Source organism: Macrotis lagotis, chromosome 1, assembly GCF_037893015.1.
Source record: "Macrotis lagotis isolate mMagLag1 chromosome 1, bilby.v1.9.chrom.fasta, whole genome shotgun sequence".
Classification (NCBI taxonomy): domain Eukaryota; kingdom Metazoa; phylum Chordata; class Mammalia; order Peramelemorphia; family Peramelidae; genus Macrotis; species Macrotis lagotis.
In genome coordinates, this window is record NC_133658.1 from 845125783 (window position 1) to 845148361 (window position 22579).

Below are 22579 nucleotides of genomic sequence, written 5' to 3' on the forward strand. Positions count from 1 at the left end.
ATCTAAGACATGATCACTTAATCCAAAAGCTACTGTAAATTCTGATTCAGAACTATTTCTTTCCTATTGGTCAAAATCAAATCCAAAGCATTTGTAGATGTTGTTTCTTCCACCTTTGAGGGATTGCATTATCTGGGAAAGGAAAGAATTTGATATCTGCTCTGCTTTTTGCAGAAAGAGAAAAATATAGTGGGTATTCAGATAGTTGGAAGTCTTAACAAAGTATTGTGGTTCATGACAGCTTTCTGCCTACGCTATTTTTATTGATTTTGGATAAATGATGAACTATTTATTAATTTCTTCTAGACCAGTAAGCATCCAACTTCTTCAAGTCCAAAAATCAAGCTTTGCCATTAGCCACAATGAGGTAAAGATGGAGAAAAGGAAATGAGAAAGTGTCACATCTTTAGTATATAATGTGTTTACTTGTTGAGACCTGTTATCCACAGATTATCCACAGATTAGGAATGACTGAGAGATAAAGTGGCATCAGAATTAAATGAGACTCATTCTCACTTCTCTATTAATCTGACCACCATCACCTCCTAATATCCCACCCTAACAGAAAAAGACACAGAATGCAAAAATTTATATTTTATTTGAATTCAAAAAATTTAAAATAGCTTTCAAATTCAGGGAAATACCATATGCCAGGACACCAGGAAGGGGAAAGCCTCATATACAGAGACAGATAAATTAACACATATATACTTCAGACAAGCCAAGAGGGTGTATAGATTACATATTTACAATGCCGGTTATTTTCTGTAAACCATATTTATACATTTTATTACATTTACAAAAAAGAGTTCCACTACTTTTACCTACAATAATGAAAAAAATTTACATTGTTTCTTATTTTTCAACTGTACAAACTTTGTTTCATAAAAATATATCTCTGTACAAAAGAGTTTCTTTTTTTTTTCTTTTTCCTTTTTTAAATTTTTTTTCCATGGGCTGGAGGTGTGCAAGTAGTGAGCTTGGGTGGTGATGAGACAGTCACAAAAAAATCCCCTAAGTTTTTCTTGTCACCTAGGGAGACTCTGGCTGTCTATTTGCAAATGAATGATTTCTCCCCTCTACCCTTCCCCCAGTTTTGAAAGAAAATTCCAAAAATAGGAAAGGGGAGAGGGGAGGACATGAGATTATTTGGAAAGAAGCATGTAGTGGGAGAAGGGGTTGGGGATTAGGAAACAGTACAGCAGTCAAATAACTTTCTGCATTTTCTTCAAAATGAAGAAAAGCAGAAGTATACGTGTGACTGAACTGTTCTTGTCTAATTCCTAGAGCTGCTGTGATGACCCAGTTACTGTGCATTGTCATTAATGGATGTTGTACCTACTGCCAATGTAGAGTTTCCCTTGGCTTTGGTTAATCTCTACATTAGCCTGATGTTAGAGATTTCCAAGAGACTCTCATTGACAAGGCCTGGAGAGGTATCAATGGCATTTCCCAACCCTTATTCACACTACAAGAATTGAACAATGGCTAATCTTCAAACACACAGAATTTAGAAATGACAAAAGCTGCATATTTCTACTTGCTATTTCAAGCTTTAACATGACCCATTCTGGTTGCTGATAAGGATAGTGTTCAATCTCAACTTTAGCCAGAAAGTAAACTTTAGGGTAATACTATGTGCATGTAGGCATACACACACATGCAAACACACATATTCACACTTATGTCTCTGAGCAAAAATTGACCTATCAGAAAATTAGCAATAGGGACCTGTTCAGCTAAGGACTTTTAAAGTAATGAACTTAGCATTAAAAAAAAATCTTTTAATGTCATAAAACAGTGAGCTCAAGACAATTTACAGTTAATTTTACTTTCACTGTTAAATAGATAAAACAGTGAGAATTTTTTCCAAAACCTCTATTAATTAGTTTTAAAAACTGAGAAGCTCTTTATGTAATCCTTTTATGTTAAAAAAAAAAAGTCCCATTAGGCTGAGTTACCCATGCTATTCATGATCCAAATACACACGTGCTTAAACTTTGCCCAACAACATAGGTATTACAATTGTTCCTAACATTGTTTTGTTTCTCAGTTTGTTCTTCTGCTGGGTTTAAACAGATCAAATTTGGAGTCTCCTGGTATACCAGAATTATCTGTTCCTTTGTTCTCTTAGTCCCCTGACTCCTCTTTACTTTCTGGGCCCAGGAGTCTTCCTATTGTTCTTGCCTTCGTGAGCAAAATGCTTCTCTCTCTGAATCTTCTCATTATACTAATCAATTCCATGGTTAAAATCACGATGTCTCCTTAAATTCAATGAATCAGTGATCTCACCGATGTGGGTTTTCTATTTATCAGTGCAGATTGAAACCAATCCTCTTTTTACAGTTATTGTACAATTATCCACATTTTTCCCATAAACATTCCTTAGTAAGCCTTTACTAAATTCCTCCTTCTTAACTCGATTTCTGGCTTTAGTATTTCTTGGCTCACTTTATCTGTTCTTAATCATAGCTCAATATAACATTGTGAATTCATTGGCTTGGTGCAAACAAAACAAGACAATTATTTTTCAATCTCCCTCAGAGTTATCTTCACACTTGATTGACTCCTGACTTCCATTTTATAGATTAGTCAACCCATTTGCACATAGATGACTTTTGCTCATAAATTTTGACAGATAGATATCCATATCTGGGTGTTTGGTTAGGCTGGGGAAGAGTTAAATACTGTTACCTGTGGTAGGATATTTCTAACTTTTGGTACTTGTTTTTCTGGCTGTATCTCTGTGAGATAAAACTGATATAACCCTTCCCTTTACTATATAAGACAATTTCTAAGCACCTTTGGTCAATTCTGCAAGACCCTGAAATTTGGAGGGGTGAGTGTGTATGTGTGTTTGTGTGTGCATATTTGTGTAAGCACCTAATGCTTTGTTCTTTTTTTCCATAAGGGTTCATGACTTTTGCTCTCTCTTTCTTTTCCAAGAAATGGGTCCAAATGCAGGGTTTGATGGGTTGGATCTCCAAGGTGGTGGGGTGGAGGGCTTGCAATTCCAGCTACAGCAGTGGCAGATAAAGACAAGACAGATGATGGTGATGTTGCACACATTGTTAGCTCAAGTCCTGCCCTGTGAAGAACTATAGGTAAGGGTGAGGGAGAAAGAAAAGAAGCAAAAAATAAATTTTGGTAAATAGAGACTTTCCTTTTATACATACAATGTTCAATCATGGTTACCTTGCCCTCACCCTCACTGCAATCTTAACCCCTGCACATTTAGGAGAAAAACACAAATCCACAAGATATTTAAGAAAAAGAGTAAAGGGAATTCAAAATTTTTGCCTAAAGAAATTAAATTTCATTCACAATGTTTAGGTCATTTTCTTAAGCTAGATGCAAGGAAAACTGTGAGATTCCCCCCCCCCCAAAACTCTGTATGTGTATTTATGTGTATATGTGATGTTTAAATATCAGTAAGAGACAGATAAAAAAATCTGATCAATTGGATTTTCCTGGGAGAACCATGGATTTAGAGTGCCAATCATCCAGGTTATTGATCCTTGAAGGAGAAAGTGAGTGTGGTGGTATTCTTGGGGGGCTGGTGGGGAAAAAGCAAGACAGAAGTAAGTGGTGGAAGAAAAATTGTAAGCTGGATTTCAAAAGAATAGGATAATGTATTTTAAGATGGAAGAGGATTTAGTAATCATAGAAGCCAACCCCTTATATGAATAAACTGAGGACTAAAAAGGGGAAGAGAATTGCTCGTGGTGTAATAAGATTAGGATATTAAGATTTTAATCCAGGTATTCTGACTCCAGAGAGAATTGGGGGCAAAAATGAGACATGCAGACCTTCACTGAGGCAGAGTGTAAAGTTTATTAGAAATTCCTTTTTGGGGTAGGAGGGAGTCAAGATACTGTAGAAAAGTCAAGAAGTTGCCTAAATTTCCCCCATTGTCCTCTCTAAATGGATTCTGGAGAGAAAGAACCTACAAAAAGAGGAAGTAAAACAACTTTCCAGCTTGAGATAACATGGAAGGATTTCAAGAAAACAATTCATTAAAAAGCACAATGACTAAATGGAGAAAATAAATAAATAAAGTCACTGAAAAAATGTCTCATTTGAGTAAATGAGAGATGGTGTCAGGCAAGTCAGCTGGAGACGCTTAGCCAAAGAACATATCAGCAGCTGAGGCCATATGGTCTTGGTTCAGCAAGCAATGACTCAGCAGGCCAGCTTTGAGGCCACCAGTACTCGTGCATGAGGCAAATGGTCAATCCCAGAATCCTAGCTCAACAAGTTTGCCTAGGTCCCAGTTCCTGAGGTCCAAGCCCAGAATGCCAATGACTGGCTCCTTACTTCTTGATAGAGTGCCTCCTTTAACCCAAGTACAGAACTCAACTTTAAAAGTGACAAAATAGAATTTTAAAATGACCAAAAGATCCCTGACCATAGAAAGTCACTACGATGACAGGAAAGATTGTAATATAAATTCAGAAAAGAACAACAATGTCATAATTCCTATATGCGAAGCCTAAAAGGGGAATATGAATTTGTTTCAAGTCCAAAAATCTTTTTTGGAAGAACTCAAAGGGATTTTAAAATTCAAGTAAGAAAGGAAGAAGAAAAATTGGGAAAAGAAATGAGATTTATGCAAGAGAGAGTCAACAGTTTGGTAAAGGATAGACAAAAATTGATTGAAGAAAACAATTCCTTAAAAAGCACAATGGCTAAATGGAAAAATAAATAAATAAAGCCTCTGGGGGAAAAAAACAACTTCTTAAAAAAAGCAGAATTGGAAAAATTGTAAAGGAGGTAAAAAAAGTTGACTGAAAAAATAATTTCTTAAAAAAATTAGAACTGGGCAAGAAGAAGTCGATGACACTATGAAACATGACACAGAAGCAATCAAAATCAAAAGAATGGAAAAAAACAGAAAATAAAATGTAAAATACTTTGTTGGAAAGACACCTGACCTTGGAAATATATTTAAGAGAGATAAGTTAAGAATGATTGGACTACCTGAAAGTCATGAGCAAAACAAAACAAAACAAAAAGCCTGAACAGTATCTTTCAAGAAATTATCAAGGAAAAATGACCTGATATCCTAGAATCAGAAGGTAAAATACTCATTGAAAGGAATTCATTGATCACTTTCTAAAAGAGACCTCCCAAAATGAGAATACTGTAGCCAAGTTCTAAAATTATCAGGTTTAAAGAGAAAATACAAGTAGCCAAAAAGAGACAATTCAAATATTATGGAGCCACAATCAGGAATATATGGGATTTAGTAACTTCTACATTAAAGGATCAGATGGCATGGAATATAATATTCTGGAAGAAAGTAAAACTGGCAGCAGCTAGGTGGCATAGTGGATAGAGCACTGGCCCTGGAGTCAGGAGTACCTGAGTTCAAATCTGGCCTCAGACACTTAATAATTACCTAGCTGTGTGGCCTAGCAAATTCTATCATCAAATATAAGACTCAAAAGAAGCATAGAAAAAGTAAAGAAAAAATATATTCCATAAAACTAAATTGTTTACATCCCTATGGGAAGATATTTTTAATTCTTATTATTTCTATTTGGGCAGTTAGAAGGAATATCCAAAGACAGAGGGTATGGTATGAATTGACTTGGATATAATGATAAAAAAAAAATTAAGGGATGGGAAAAAAAGGATTGTATGGGAAAAGAGTAAAGGGAAAGGCAGAATAGGATAAAATATATCACATTAAGAGGTATAATAGATCTATTACAATAAAGTGAAAGATTCCCAGTAGAGGAAGGGGTTGAGCAATGATTGAACCTTAGTCTCATCAAATTCGGCTCAAAGAGGAAATAACATACACATTCAGTTAGCTGTAAACATTTATCTTACCTTTAAGGAAGTAGGAGAAGAAAAGGAGAAAGAAAAAGGAAGAAGGGACTGGTAAAAGAGACTATAGGAGAGGGGTGGAAAGCGGGGGAAAAAGGGAGGTGGACTAATAGAAGGGAGGGAAGATTGAGGAATGTAGTGGTTAGAAGCAAAACACTAGTGAACAGGGACAGGGTGAGAGAAGACAAGGAGAGAGAAAAGTATAAACAAGGGGGAAAATAGGATAGAGAGAAATACACAATAATCATAGCTATAAATGTGAAAAGAATGAACTCTCCCTTAAAAACAAAGTGAATTAAAAACTAGAATCCTACAGTAGGCTGTTTACAAAAAAAAAACACATCTGAAGCACAATAATGGTAAAAGGCTGGAGCAGCATATATTATGATTCAGCTGATATAAAAAAAAAGCAGGGGTAGCAATCCTGATCTCAATAAAAACAAAATCTGAAGTAGATCTAATGAAAAGAGATAAGGAAGCTCAACATCTGGCTAAAAGGTATCATATACAATGAAATAATAACAGTACTAAACATATATGCACCAAGTTGTATATATAGCATGCAAATTCTTGAAGAGAAGTCAAGTTACAGGAAGAAATAGAGAGCAAAGTATACTAATGGGGGACTTCAAGTTCTCTCTTTGGGAACTATGGAGTGCTAACTACAAAAAACAAAAAAGAAGTTAAAATGGTGAATAGATTTTTAGAAAATTTAGACCTCTGGAGAAAACTGAACGGAGATAGAAAGGAATATACCTTTTTCTCAGTGACACATGGCACATACACAAAACTGATCATGTATTAGGACACAAAAACATCAGTCAAATACAGAAAGGCAGAAATGTTAAATCCAACTTTTTTTCAGATCATGATCCAATAAAAATTGTAAGTAATAAAATCCATTGTTAGATGGATTAAAAATTAATTGGAAATTAAATAATCTAATCCTAAAGAAAGAGTGGGTCAAAAAACAAATCAGAGAAAGAATCAGTAATTTTATCCAAGACAACGATAGTAATTAGACAACAAATCAAAACTTATAGCAGGCAGCCAAAGCAGTTTTTATGGGATATTTCATATTACCAAATGCTTACATGAATAAAATAAAGAAAGATGAGATCAATGAATTGGCTATGCAATTTAAAAAGCTAGAAAAAGAACACTTTAAAAAAACTCAATTAAAAACTAAATTAGAAATTATGAAAATCAAAGGAGCTATTAATAAATTTTAAGTAAGAAAACTATTGAACTAATAAATAAAATTAATATCTGGTTTTATAAAAACCCAATAAAATAGATAAAATGTTGGTTAATTCGATTAAAAAAAGGAAACCAAATTATCAATATCAAAAATGAAAAGGATGAATTCATCACCAATGAAGAAAGTAAAGCTGTAATTTGAAGCTATTTTGCCCAATTATATGTCAATAAATCTGACATCTAAGTAAAATGGTTGAATATTTGCAAAAAATATAAATTGACCAGATTAACCGAAAAGGAAATAAAGTATTTAAATAATTCCATTTTGAAAAAAGAAATTAAAGAAGCCATCAATGAACTCCCTCAGAAAAAACATCTCTAGGACCAGATGCACTCTGGATATAAAATGGTAATGGGTTTTAGCTTATATGGGACAAATCTGGGATCCTAGTTCAAGCTGCTTCTTTGACTACAAGATGGAGGAGGAAAATTTGCAACATATAATTTAAAGTTTTGGGTTTTTTTTTTTCAATTAGTCTCTTTCCTCAGGCTTCCTTTTTCTCTCCACCTTGTCTTAAGTCCAGGTCTTGGTCTCTAATCTCATCATGCTTGAAAACAAATAGTCATTACTTCATCCACAAGGTCATAAGGATATTCATTTTATCTAAACTCATTTTATGTGCTTTGTATTTACAATTTAGGAAAGTTAGACAGCACAGTTCCAGAAGTGAGAAAGGCTCCTCTTCCTGGGTTCAAATTCTGCCTCAGATACTTACTTATGGTATGATCAACAATAAATCACTTAACTCTGTTTGCCTCAGTATCCTCAACCATGAAATGAGCTGGGAAAGGAAATGGCAAACACTTCAGTATCTTTGTCAGTAAAGTCTCAATAAGGATCATGAAGAATCAGACACAACTGAAAAATATGACCAAACAACAACAATTTATAACTTGCTTATTGTATCTTACAGTCTAAATGCAAAACGTTTCTGTATTGCTTTGTTTACCAAATTCTATCCTCACAAGATCCATGTAAAATGTATACTTAAAAGCATACATTTATCACTGTAGACTTCTTGTCATTATGCTACTATTAATAAACTTCATGAAATTTTATGTTCATTTATAATGAGGATTTTCCATATATAATTGATTGTAGATGTTCTGCCCATTGCTGTGTTTCCATGTGATAAAATTCATTGATGGTAGTTAAAGGGATTCTATGATGGCAAGGAGTGATAATGCCATTACATGATAAATGGAAACCAATAAATAATGGATGAAAGGTATGTTTGAACCATAAAGATCAAAGGAAGAAAGATAATGATAAAAATTGCCTACTATTTAAAAGAGTAGGGTGTCTGAGGAACCTGATAAGACTCCAAAAGGAGTTCTTTGAGGAAGTCTGTATAAGAAACAAGAACAGGTAAGTGATGATGAACCAAGATAATGGTATAGTCCTTCAAGAACAGCATCAGAAAAACTAAAGCCTAAATTTATTTTGCAAAAATTACTAAAGGTAAAAGGAGTTTAAATATAGATTTTGGTAACCCCCCCCCCCCAAATGGCAGAGATAAATTCACTGGTTTAATAGGATGACAACTGGAGACATAAAGAAATTGGAAATGCATAATTTTTTTTTGCTTTTTTCTCTAGCTGATCAGGAATTTTGAAATTCCCATATCTGATGATAATCTTTTAATCATTCTATCTCTCTCTATGCCTTACTACCCCATTCTTATTTTTAATTCTCAATGTGACTTCTAATCACAACACCACTCAGAATATTCCCAGGCCATCAATCCTGCTGCCTTAGCTCCATTTTCTTCTTTTTCATATCTTCACCGCCCCCCCCCCCCCAGGGAAATAGTTCAATTCTATACTATACTCTTAAGTCTGTCTTTGTCCATGACCAATCACACTTTGCCAAATACATAGCCCTGGATTATTTTCACCACTTGGCTCCTTCACTCTGATTGAATCACTCAGGAAGAAACAGCAGCATGTGTCCACTAGAAATTTATCTTGTCTCATCTTAACCGTGACTTATAGCAACAAGGCAATCTTACACCCCACTAATTGATTCTTTATCCTCTTCACCACCATGGCTATTCTAAATCTCTTTAATCCTCAAACCACCCATGGCTCACCTTTTCATCATTCTCTTTGCTGAAGACATACCTTCACACTTCATTGAAAAAAAATGAGGTCATTTACTAGGAGTTCCCTTTTTATGTCTTTTCTTCCTCTCAAATGCTTCTGACATTCTAATGATTATACTAAACATTTAAATAGTGCTTTTTGGTCAAATGCATCCACTTTTATAGGTTCCTTTACTCCAGTCTCTGATGAAGAAGTGGTCCTTCTTACCAAGACCAACCCTTCCACATGTACCTTAGATCTTATACCCTCCTGTCTTCTCCAGAAGCTTTCCCTCACTGTAAGATTTCTCATCTTCAGTCCCTATCACTTCCCTCCTTGTTACCTACAAATAGATCTCACTCATTCTTAAAAAATTCAAACTTGGTTCTATCATCCTTGCTAACTAACATATTATATCTATCTTTCTTACCATACTCAGTTAAACTCTAAAAAAGTCATCTTCTAAACACTCTGCAATCTGATTTATGAATCATTCAGCTGAAACTACTCTCCTCTCCAAATTTATCTATGATCTCAATTGCCAAATCTAATGCTCAATTTTGATTTTTGCTGATGCTCTACAGCCTTGACATTTTCTTTCTTCTGGGTTTTTGTAATATTATTTTCTCTTGGTTCTCCTTCTATGCATCTAATTGTTCCTTTTCACTTTCCTTAGCTAGATCTTTATCCATGTCCCCCAAAGATCTGCTGGAGGTCCCTTTTCTCTCTATACTCTCTCATGGGTGATCTCATAGGCCCTCATGAGCTCAATTATCATCTCTTTGCATCATCTCTTTCCACATCCCTTTCCAGTCCTAATCATCTACTGCCTAATGAACATTTATTATTGATGATTTGTAGGCATATCAAACTCAGCATGTCCAAAACAGAACTAATTTAGTTTCTCCCAAGTCCCACTCTCTTCCAAGCCCCCCCACCCCAATCATTGAGGGCTCCATTATCCTTGACATCATTCAGGTTTGCAACCTTAGATTCCTTCTGTAGTTTTGTTTTTTTTTTTACTTCTCAGTCCATCTATACAGGCTAAATATACCATTTCTTTTTCTACATTAGTTTTCACTTATACAGTTCACATGCTATTTCTGGCCCTGATCAGCTCTGTCCTAAATTGCTGCATCAGATCTACTCATTGGTTTCCTGGTCTCATTTCACTGGGCTTCCTATACATTCTTTCCTAAAATGTAGGTTGAACCATGTCACCTCCCTACTCAATAAATTATAGGGGCTTCATGTTACCTCTAGGATCAAATAAAAACTCCTATTTAGCATATAAAGTTCTTTACAACAGGTTTCCTTTTTTCTTTCCAATCTTCTTACACATGCAGGTACAGTGGAGTGCTGGGGTTAAAGTTCAAATCCTGCTTCAGATACTTTCCAGTTCTATGACTGAGCAAGTCTCTTTGATCCTCACTCAGACTCAGTTTCTTCAACTGTGAAATAGGGATAATATCAACATCTAACTCATAGACCTGTTACAAGGATCACATGAAATAATGTATGTAAAATGTTTTGCAGAACTTAAAGTATTATACAAATACTTGTGACTATTGCATGTCTAGCCTTCTGTGTACACTATTGTTCAGCTTCTCTCTATCTCCCTTCTACCTGTGTACTTTCAGAATGGCTAATCCTCAGGCCTAGAATTCTCTCCTTTCTTATTCCCATCAGTTCTCCTAAGGAGTCAATTCCTTACCAGAAGAGAGGATGATGATAAGGATAGTGCTATTTTTGCATTTTCTTCATGTCTCTAGCATTTAGCATAGTAAACAACTAATAAATACTTGCTGAGGGGCAGGGATCTTAAGACTGATCTGAATAAAACAAAATGATTCAATGGTAATTGCAACCCAAGAAAAGTGAAGAGTTAGTAAAAGACCGCCTAGCTGCCCGTGATGAGTTCAAGCTCCCTAACTTGGAGGGAATCTATTATAAGGTACTAACAAGCACACAATAACAGTTGTTATTAATTTTTAAGGAATTAAGAAGATTGGAAAGATGTTTCTCATAGAGCATCTGTCTTTCACCTGGTTTTCAGTATTTTTATTCATTACTTAAAGAAAGTCATAGACTAACAGAACTAGGATTCAAAAGAATTGTGATAGTCTAGGATGTTCTAATCAAAAACTGTTATAACAAAGTAAAATTTAATAGGAGTAAATACAAGTCCTATACTTTGAGTAAAAAAATATCAACTGAGAGTTATAAGGTGGTATAAATATAGATAGTAGATCACAAGGAAAAAATCTGAGGGTCATAGTAGACTGCAAGCTCAACATCTGTCAGCAATATAACATGGCAGTCAAATGACAGGTTTTTGCAGCATATCTAAACTCTCAATATAAAACCCTAAAGTTTTTTCTAGACTTAACTAAAGGAAAGAAACTCTAACAATACTTAATTAATTTACATAATGATCTCAAAAATAGTTTTTCTAATCCTTCAGTCATTTTTTCATTTCTATCTGACTCTTTGTGATCCCATTTGGGATTTTCTTGTCCTTTCCCTTCCTAAACTCACTTTACAGATGAACTGAGGCAAGCAGGATTAAGTGACTTGCCCAGGGTAACACAACTACTCTCTGAGGTCCTATTTGAACTCATGAAGATATATCCTCTTGACTTGAAGTCTGATATTCCAAGCACTATGCCATATAACAACAACCAAATTTAGAATGAGAATTATCTCAAGTGTAGTTAAGATCACCAGGATTAGAGTTAAGATTCTATGATCTAGTATCCTTCCTTTCCCTTATTTCCTATGGGATTAAGATATTTGATCAAAACAGAGGAAGTCTCTTTGATTAGTTTGAGATACCAGTAGTCAGTCAAGGGAAACTCTTTGAGAGGAAAGGTCAGAGAAATTGAGTGGTTTTAAGAAAATGATTCTGCAAGGTTGTTTCCCCCAAAACATTCAATAATTATTGTTCTATTAAAATAAATAAAACATTAACCCTAACCTGTGTAACTATGTTACTATAACATTTTCTTTGTTTGAAATGCTTATAAATTTTATTTAAAGTTATTTTGTCTGAGAGCATGAAGGAACACTGTTGATTTGGACATTTCATTCTATAAATCAGAAACATTTGGATTTTGAATAATAAATTAATTAATTTTTAACAATAATTAATTTTTAAATGTTTCTGCAGACTTGTATATACAATGCAGCATATCACACCAAATATTTTTGCCTTTGGAAAATCACATTAAAAGAGGCAGAGCATGTATAACAAGTGACAGAACAGTCTGCTCCTGCTCTTTTCTGCAACATTCAGACTGTAATATTTTAACATTTTAGCTACAACACAGAAGATAAGTTTGATGATGAGGAAGTTGAAAACTATGCTTGATGAGGGCAAGTAAAGGAAATGAGATATCTAAATCAGAAAAGAAAAAAACATAGGAACCAACGAGATTGTCGGTTTCAAATAGTTTTAGTATCATCATAATAAGGAATAATGATAGTCTAGGTTGTCTAAGAAGGCAGAACATCAATAGTGTATTCCCCCCATCTTTGATTATGATCAGGATTACTTGGAACTAAAAAAGCAAACAAAGAGAGGCATATAGGTTTGGGAGACAGGGAGAAATATTCCACATTTTGAAAATGCTATAGGGTTTTTGCCGACAAAAAGATAGGTCACAGAAAATTGAAAAGAAAAATCCTGAGAGGATCTGTTTGCCTTGAGCATGGTGAATTTAACGAGTCCCAGGTTTTCCCTTATAATTTGTGGATAAATCCAAGATGAAAAAATAAAAAACAAAAAAACAAACAAAAAAACAACGAGAAAACAAGTTTTTAAGAAAGTTAAAAGAGAAAGGATATGAGGCACAACAGACTTGACCCTAGCAAAAAGAACTGATTATTAATTTTCTAATTAAGTATTTAATTTGTTCTACAATTAAAACAATGTGCTTGCAATTATGGGCCAGATATAGAAAGGGTCTGTGTCCTACTCAAGGCTGAAGTTGATGTCTGACTTTAGGAGAAAAGAAATGAGAAAACATCAACATTTCCTGAATCTCTTATCATATCCTTGTGAACAAGATGAAGGAACAAACATAAAAAATAAATAGTGGTTAGATGTCTAGAACCATAGAGTAGTCATTAGTAAATGTCAGCCTCATGTTGGGGGTTTCCACTAGACAACCTCAAGTATCTGTTCTGAAATATTTTTTTTATCAACAGTGTGGATTAAGACATAGGTGTTATGTTTACAGTATTTGTAGATTTCATAAAGTTGGGAAGGACAGCTAACAAAGTGTACAAGATCTAGAAGTAGTGTATAGAAATAATTAAAAAGTGCTATATTTAGAATAAAAATAAATTGTATACATCTGTACATATGTTCTGTACCTCTGGATGGGAGGTATTGTCCACATAAAATTATTTATAAGTATGTATATGTGTGTGAGAAGGAACTTAAATCTTCTGAGGTGGGTTCAGAATTCTCCTCCTTCCCCAATGCCCCCTCACCAGCTGCCGCAGACGGCGCTCTCCTTGGCTCAAGCAGCAGCACAGTGCCTGCTATACAGCTGTGCACACTGTGCTGACCGTGAACTCTGCCTCAGGAGCCATGATGTCTGTGGGCTGGAGGTTGCGGTCGTACATAGGGTTTTCAAAGGTGGCCCGGACATTGGTGTTCTCATGGCCAGCATAGCCATTAAATGGGACTTTGGGTCGCCGCCTGTAGGGAAAATAAGACAGGTGGAGGACAGGGACAGAGAAGCAAAAGGACAGAGTCAGATCACCTGCCTAAAGAACCATACCACTGTTCAGACTAATGTGTCTGAGATCTGGCTGGCAGGTGTAGGACTAGTCCCAGATCACCAGCTTTATCTTTCCCCAACCCTCATACCTGTGTTTATAGAGATAGAGCACGAAGCCTGCGATGATGAGACCTATGAAAGGCACGAGGATAGCAGCGGCCACTGAACTGCTGTTGGAAGCCAAGTGACGGCCGATGGACTCGGGGTCTGTTTCAAGCCGGCTGAGGTCTGAAATGGTCAAACCCAAAGTCACAGTCACACTGTCAGTGTGTTTAATTATTTAACCTGGGATAGAGTTGCTAGAAAAATTATTCAGGTACCTGGTATCAGGAAAGAACTGGTTTGTGTTCTGAGAAAGTTCAAGTCCTTGGATAATTACCTACTTTCCTGATCATGGCAACAGAAAAACTCTGAAGAGGTATCCTTCAGAGTTAGGGGACCTCACAAATCTAAGCTAAGGGAGCATACTACAATCAACAAAATTATTGGTCCCTAGCTCTCTTTTGAAAAAGGGCTTTATTTTTCCAGTCCTGAACAAAATAATGAAAGAGAAAATTTGATTTTCTCCTTTATTAGGGTGTCCCTCCCTAGGTCTAGGGACTTACTAGGTTATTCTGATGACACAAGATATATACCCAACCACATTCCCTCTTTCCTCTCCCTTCCCCCCATTCCAGAACATATAAGCAGATTTAAATTCATTCCCTTAGTTGGGAATTGTCCTCACAATTCTATCCTGGATAGCCTTCATCTGAATAGTCAGATCCAGTCTGGGAATGGTGAGGGACAATGGCAATTCACTTCAATAAACATGGAAAACCTACCATGCACACAGCATTGTAGTAGGTACTGGGGGAATATAAAGGCAAAAATAAGAAAGCTGCTATCCTTGGACAGCTTATGTTCTATGGGAAGATACAGATACATAAGGAAGAGTGCTCCACAGCAGAGTGGAGCACTGAGAGCCCTAGAAGAGATGAGCATGGCCTACCAGCAGAAGTCTCAAACAGAGATACTACAGCTCAGGGTTGTACCCATTGTCTTCAGGTTTCAGGTTAAGGTTTGCCTAAAAGCCCTTTCAGTTCTCTTCTAAATCAAGCTTTTTGGCTTTAGGCTTTACTTCTCCAGTAAACAGCTTGGGGTAGATATATATGTAATCAGACCGAAGTCACACTTGAATGAAGACTCCTACAATCACACACACACACACACACACACCCTTCCTGGGAGAGAATAAGGCCCAGAAGTTATAGACTATGCATCTATAGCAGACCTTGTGACACAGTCAAAATTTCCCAGCCTTTGGTGAATTTTTTTGCTTAAGACCTCAGGTACCTTCATAATACAAGCCCAAGGTATGAGTGAGACCTCTCCCAGGGAGACACAAAGTAGGGAGCTGGAGCCAATTCAAACTAGATTGTGAGAGCATACTGTTGTCAGTGTGAACATTGAAATCATGGAAATCAGAATTTGATTTACTGTCTGGCTGATTATTTAGACTTAAGAAAGCCCTGGAGAAAATGAAGACTAAATTTAAAAGAATATTGTGTACACAGTTTTCCCCCTGAAGAACTGATTGCTAATCATTTACCAGAACACTAATGAATTCAACATAGGAAGACATAAAAATTGATATAGGAGGAAAGTTTCACTGTTCTGCAGCTAAGAAGCCCTCTCACTTTCTTCTCTGACAATAAATCTGGCACTATACTTATATAATAAGGACCAATTTAGGAACCAATCAGACCAGATAATTGGTACATCTTTGTTTTTATAAGTTAATAGTATAGGAAATGCTGATGGCTATATTTGTACTATCTTTCATCACCTCCTCTCCTTGATTGTGGTAATAGCTAGAAGGGATATTAGAAATCATCTAGTCCAATTTCCTCATTTTAGCTTAATATTCAACTCAAAACTGCTCTCTAAAAGGTCACCAATGACCTACTAATTACCAAATAAATTGGATTTATTTCAATCATCAGCCTTCTTGATTTTTTTAAAACATGTGCCATTGTCGAGAGTCCCTCTTTCTGGACTTTCTCCTCCATAGACTTCCCAGATCCCTCTCTCCTGGTTCTCTTCTTGCATTTTACACTATGGGATATCCTTTGCTGACTCATCAAGCTGGTTTTCCCATGAGGTTCTGACATCAGCTTTCTCTCCAATCTATACTTTTTCCAGTATGATTCACTTAGTCAACTGTCATTTTAATACAGAAGATTATGAAAACATACTATCTTCTAGGTCCCTTCTAGCTCAGAAATCATAGAAGCCATGGTCAACAGTTTGAATATCCAAAGGAAAGGAACAGTATATGAAAAAAAAATCCCCATCACAACAAATTTGGTTACTGGTCATTTAATCTTTTTTTTATGCCTTCCAGATATTTAGAATTAAATATCCCATAGGAATCTCAAATATTGTCTAAACATATATCCAAAGAAGAACTCTTAATATTTTCCCTTAAACCTATCTCTCCCTCTTCCTTACTACCACATTTCTGTTGACCATCAACCTTTGAGTGACTTAGGTTTCCTGCCTATGACATATGTTCTATTCCTCAGTCTTCCTTGTCCCATATAATCAAATCACTTACTAAGTATAGTTAATTTTAACTCCTCAACATCTCACACATATGTCTACTCACCACTTACGTTACACACTTATGCACTTAAGGTGCTATTATATATTTTATGGTAAAGAAAGTGAGGTTTAGGGAGGTTAAGTAACACAGTGAGTATCGCAGCTAAGATGTAAGCAAATACAAATATTCTGGTTTCATGTCCAATACTCTATCTATTATGTCATGCTGTCTGTCATTGCTACTCCCTAAACGTAGACTTTCATTTCCACTCAGCTGAATGACTGCAATTGCCTCCTAACACTTCTTTCTATCTCCATTCTTCACACTATTTCTGGGTTAATCCAACTCATTCATAGTTCTGATCATAGCATTCTTTTGCAAAACACACACACACACACACACACACACACACACACACACCCAAAACATACAATGAGTCCTTACTGCCTGTTGAATATCCACTGATTAATCAACTAGCATATCTTATATGATAGCACTGAGGACAAAAGGAAACAAAATTAATCCTTGTTCTTGAAGAGCTTACATTTTAGTTGGAGACACTGTATATGTGTCTTTGAGTGACAGGAGAAACTTCTTTGTCGTGGCCTATACACACACACACACACACACACACACACACACACATGCATTGTATTTATATACATAGAGGTGGGTGTGAGAAATGGAAGGAAGCTTATTCAAAATGGGTACAGGGTAGTTCTGGGGTCAAGGAAGTAGAAACTAAAAAGATCAAGAAAGACTTTATAAAGAAATATATTTTGCATGATTATATCTTTATAACCTATGTCAAATTGTATGACTTCTCAATGGGAAGGGAAGGAGGGAGACTTTAGAACTCAAAATTTGAACAAAAAAGAATGTTAAAATTATTTTTACATATAACTGGAAAAAATATTAAATTTTTAAAAGAGGCTTTATATAAAAATCTATAACAATTGAGCTTTTAAAGAACCCAGGGATTTTACAAGTCTGAGGTGAAGAAGGAGGAGGAGGAGGAGGAGGGACCAACCGGAGCACAGGCATGAATTTGGGAGATGCAGTGCTGTGGATGAAGAACAATAATCAGTTCAGTTTAGCTGAATAATAAGAGCAGCTCAGATTTATAGAGTTTTAAAGTCTGTCAAATGCTTGACATGAATGATCATATTTGCTTGTCACAACAACCCTGTGATATATAGATGAAGCTAAGGTGTTCCTCTCTCCTAGCTCAGCAATCTAGTCATTGCTCCACCTGGAGTGAAGGGGAATTCTGTGTCACAAGTACAGAAAGGACATGGGGACCAAGGGATAAAGGTTTTTTTTTTTCCAAACAGAGAACTATAGACTGGATCCTAGAGATGATGGGGAGACAGTAAAATGTAATATGTGAAGTACTGAGCTGAAGTACATCCTATACTATAGGAAAAATAAAGAAAGAATCAAGTTCCAGTTTCCTGGCTTTGCATTCAACACTTTCCATAACCCTACAAATCCCCCTCCCTTCCACTCAATCTTTCCAGTCTTAACTCAGATCACTCCCTTCCATAGATTCCATGTTCCAGTTAACCTGTGCTGAGCATCTTCCTGTCTAATGCTCCTTATTTGTTCCATATGACACAGCTTCACTTCCTTTATTCCTACCCATCCAATAAATCCTGCTTTCTGGTCAATGAGCTTTCCATGAAGCTTTCCCTCAGCTTCAAGTCAGTAAGGTCCACACTCTGCTGGACTTCACATATCACTTGATTATTCTGATATGAGTCAACTGCTGTCCCAATGAACAGTGCTGAACTTGGAGTCAAGAAACCCTAAGTTTGAATGCTACGTGACTATCACAACCTTTCTCAGTCTTAGTATTCTTATCTGTAAAACAGGGAAAATAACAGTTCTTATCTCCCAGGTTGGGCTGTGAGGCTCAAATGAAATAACTTAAAAATCTTAAAGTGCCATATAAGCAATTATTATAATTATAATTATTGTTATTGTTATTATTATTATTTATAATATTCACGTGTGATATCCTCTAGTAAGGCTATGGTTTCCACAAGGACAAGTACCAAAATTTTGTAAATCCTCAAGGAATAAGTATAGTGTTCTTTGTATAGTATGTATTTAATAAATAGTTATTAAACTGAATTAACCGCAGGGTTTCTTCTTCCTGGTTCAGTTCTCTTTCTACAAGTACTTCCATGAATATTTTATCAGGCCATAACAGAGTTAAATGACAAAGAAGTTCCTCCTGTCACTCACAGCATGCATTGCAAGCCTAATTAGTGAGATTTGGAGATAAATGTTGTTCTTGTGAGAGAATCATCGACACAGGAACATACAATTTACTCCTTCACTGATCTATGCTCAAGTGTGGTCACATATTCCTTAAACAAACTTTACCAATTCTCTGAAGGCCAAAATGTCCAAAGTCCTGGCCTCGGACAAAGCCTTGGTACACAAAGGTGCCACCTCCTGAAGACTCTGAAGAGACCTACAACATTGAAGAGGCAAAGGGAAGAGGGGGTGGGGGAAGGGGAGGAAGAGGAGGAGATAAAAAAGAAAAGACAAATGGTCAGAAATGCTTGCTTATTTACTTACACACAAATCCATACAATCTCACTCATTCTTAAAATTTAAATAACTATACAAACATACACAAATGCACAGACACTGGCGTCCATAGTCCATATGAGTTTCCATAAATATGAGAAGAGAGACAGAGAAAGATATAGACACGCCTATGGGCACAGATAGAAGTGGAGATCTAAATGTAGTCACATGGATTTGGTAAACACATTAGAAAAAAGACACTAATTTTTATTGTTCAGTTGTTTCAATCATATCTGATTCTTCATGACCTCATTTTGAATTTTCATGGCAAAGATACTGGGGTGGTATGCCATTTCTTTTTCTAGCTCCTTATATAGATGAGGAAACTGAGATAAAAAAAAGGGTAAAATGACTTGCCCAGAGTCACCATTTAGTGGCTGAGGCCAGGATTGAATCTTCCCGACTGCAGGTCAGTTAGCTTAACCACCTTCTTGTTGTCTGTCCTTTGTTCTCAAAGAAGAGCATGACATCAGGTTACATAGACACTAACATAATCAGGACCAGCTAGGTGGCACAGATAGAGTCAGGAAGACTTAAGAAGGCTAAGGTTAAGAAGGCCCCCATGGTATCTGATGCCTTCCTTTTGTCCCAGCTTGAGCTATTGGCATATGGAACAGAACATTGTGCCTCAAGACTTGGTCAGAAGCCTCAAAAGGGAGGGTTAAGTGATTGAACAGGAACTGTCTTTTAGAGATCTCGTATAATGTGATTTTGTCTACAGATACACTGTTCCACTGCCATATCTTTTTAGCCACACAGATCATCCTACCTTTTAAAATATCTTTATATGAAATAATATATAAACCATGCTATATATTTTCTGTTCTGAGTCCAGGAAAGATTTACTAACTCTTAGCAGGGTTAGCAGGGCAATTAATGAAATGACTTACTGAGGACTCTACAGTAGGACTTTGGTTTCTAGAGATTGGGAGTCAGTGGGTTTTCAATGATTCAGATGAAAGGGACCTTATGGGACCTTATGTCCAATTTTCTCACTTTACAGATGGGGAAATGGAAGGCCCCAGAGAGAAGTGACTTGCCTAGGGTCAGATAAGACTCTAGGTTTGTCAGATTCAAAGCCAGATCTTCCTGTATCCTGGTCCAGAGATCCAATAATGCTATCATGCTGCCTCTTGCAGTTCTTTTCCTCTTTCTCCCAGGAGAAAGTCAAGGGAATCACAAACATGAATGAAGAAGGGATAAATAGGCGAAGGAAAAAAGTTGAGTGAAGGGAAAGTAGGAGCAATGGTACTGGACTTACATGGCCATCTAAAGCCCAAGTGTCATCCTTGAACTGACTCACAGACACATCCTTAGGGCTCAGGATGTGGTAAACCTGGAGGAGCAGATGGAAATCTTCTTTCTTGTAAATACCTGAAAAAAAAATACAGATTGGTCCATCTAAGTAGATGAAAGATTTTGAAATCTGTGCAAATGTATGATTATAATCTTGAGTATGATGGTACAAGGATGTTTATGTGCAAATATAGGTGTGCAAGATGTATGATTGTGTTTATATGGATGGAAATGAATCTGAATAGAATATGAACATTTGCTTGCAAGTATAGATACATGATGTGACTATACATGTTTTAGACAAATCATAGACTGTCTCCTGTTACATCCTTTTGCCTTCTCTGTCCTGTACCCTCTCCTCAGAGAATCCTTCACTTCCTTCAAGAAAGGACTCTAAAATTACCCTCTGCATGAAACCTTTGTTGATCCTGTATTGCTGGAACTCCCCCTTACCAGTATACTTTATAGTGACATGCTGATATATATACATATAAATATACAGACACACATACACACAAACACTACACACACACACCCACACACACACACACACACACACACCCCTTACCCTACTGACAAATACTCATCCCCATAAGAAGCATGTTCACCATATTCAGAAAAATAAACATTAGGACTGAAGTTGATGGGGCATCTAGGTGGTGGGGTAGATAGAGCCCTGGAGTTAGGAGGACCTGCCTCAGACACTTAATAGCCTAGCTATGTGACCTTGGACTAGTCACTTAACCCCATTGTCTTAAATAAATAAAATAAAAAGGTAAAAAAAAGGACTGGAGTTGAGCTTTTCCTCATTGGAATATCTGTATTTCAGTCTAATGTGAATTACTACTGAGACCAAGGCAGGCATTTTCTGGTTCCTGATTCTAAAACTCCAATTAGACATTCATTTCTCACCTCCATTCTCCCACCCCCATCAACTCCATCAAAGGCCACCTCCTCCTTACCTGACATGTGTAGCTCAACCCTATCTTGGTCTATGAGAGTGGCATTGACCTTGCCCGTGGCTGGCTGGAAGCCCATCACCCTCAGTATGGCTGGATGCCTTTTCCCCCTGTACTCATAGGACCCTTTCCACAGGGAGTTCTTGGCAAAAACATCTCCAGGAACTAAAGGTGTCAGTAAAGAGAAGAGATAAGAGGTTTGTATAGTGTAGAGAAGAAATGTAGGTTCAGGTCTACCCTCCCGCCCTCCATATAGTCAGCACACACTAGTTTGGGACTTTCTTTATTGTGGGGAAAACAACTGTCTTCCGGGTCTGGGTACATCAAAGGGGCAACAGAAAGAGGTTCCTCATTCCTTTGACATTTGGAGCTTGGTGGGGAGAGATAAAAAGATGGCATTAATCTTGTCATTTTAACATAATTGATGTGAATGGTCTTTGAAAAAGAAAAAAGAAGTGCTGTTGTGGATGTTGCTGGTTTTATATTCCAGGCAAATTATGTCCCTCATAATGGGGCAGCCTTCCTGGAAAAATGCTGTGGCAGGGATCTCGTAACCATAACATTATTCATATCTACTCAGCACTTCGTGCATTTGTTGTCATAGCTTAGTGATTTAAAAGCATCTGAGTGATTTAAAAAGCACTCGGAATTGCCAATTTCTCAGTGGCAGCCCCAAATAGGATAGATTCCTAGCAGTATATGGAGTAAGTGGCAGGGAACAGATGTGAGGAAGAGGATTATGGGAGCACAGAAAATAGATTTGAAAGAGGAAAAAGACCCAAAGAGTGACCTGCTCAAAGTAATACAGGGAATAAAAATGGTGCAGGCAAGATTTGAACCCAGATCTAAATTCAGTGTGCTTGGATGTGAGCAGAAAGGCCACACAATATGAACTAATTCATATTCTCTTAAGCTTCAAATTCCATTAGGAGAGAAAGTATCTTTTAATAAAATTCTGACTCCTCTAGTATTTAGTCCTATGTTCTTCGATGTTTGTTGAAGGGGGAAAAGAAAACATTTTTTTTTCTCAATTTGCTTCTTTTTTTCTTCCTTTGTAAAGTCTTTAGGAACTGCTAAAGCTCACATTGCTCTCAGGGATCCTAGTCATGGAGGAAACTTCAGAGCCTATCTCATTCACCATCCCTAAACAAGAATTTCCTTAGTAA

At 36.5% G+C, this 22579-nt stretch overlaps 1 protein-coding gene across 1 annotated transcript in view; it reads right to left on the minus strand.

Moving 5' to 3' along the window:
- Window positions 1-642: 642 nt before the first annotated feature.
- The window catches only part of LOC141508065 (CUB and sushi domain-containing protein 2), a 619633-nt gene continuing 597696 nt past the window's right edge, over window positions 643-22579 (minus strand). Inside the window, exons 64-69 of the mRNA XM_074216347.1 lie at window positions 21417-21578; window positions 20420-20532; window positions 18949-19039; window positions 14060-14198; window positions 13678-13888; window positions 643-3098 (exon numbers count right to left, since the gene is read on the minus strand). Of these exons, the coding sequence (XP_074072448.1) occupies window positions 13729-13888; window positions 14060-14198; window positions 18949-19039; window positions 20420-20532; window positions 21417-21578 (665 nt within the window). The 3' untranslated portion in view covers window positions 643-3098; window positions 13678-13728. The remainder of the gene's footprint in view (window positions 3099-13677; window positions 13889-14059; window positions 14199-18948; window positions 19040-20419; window positions 20533-21416; window positions 21579-22579) is intronic.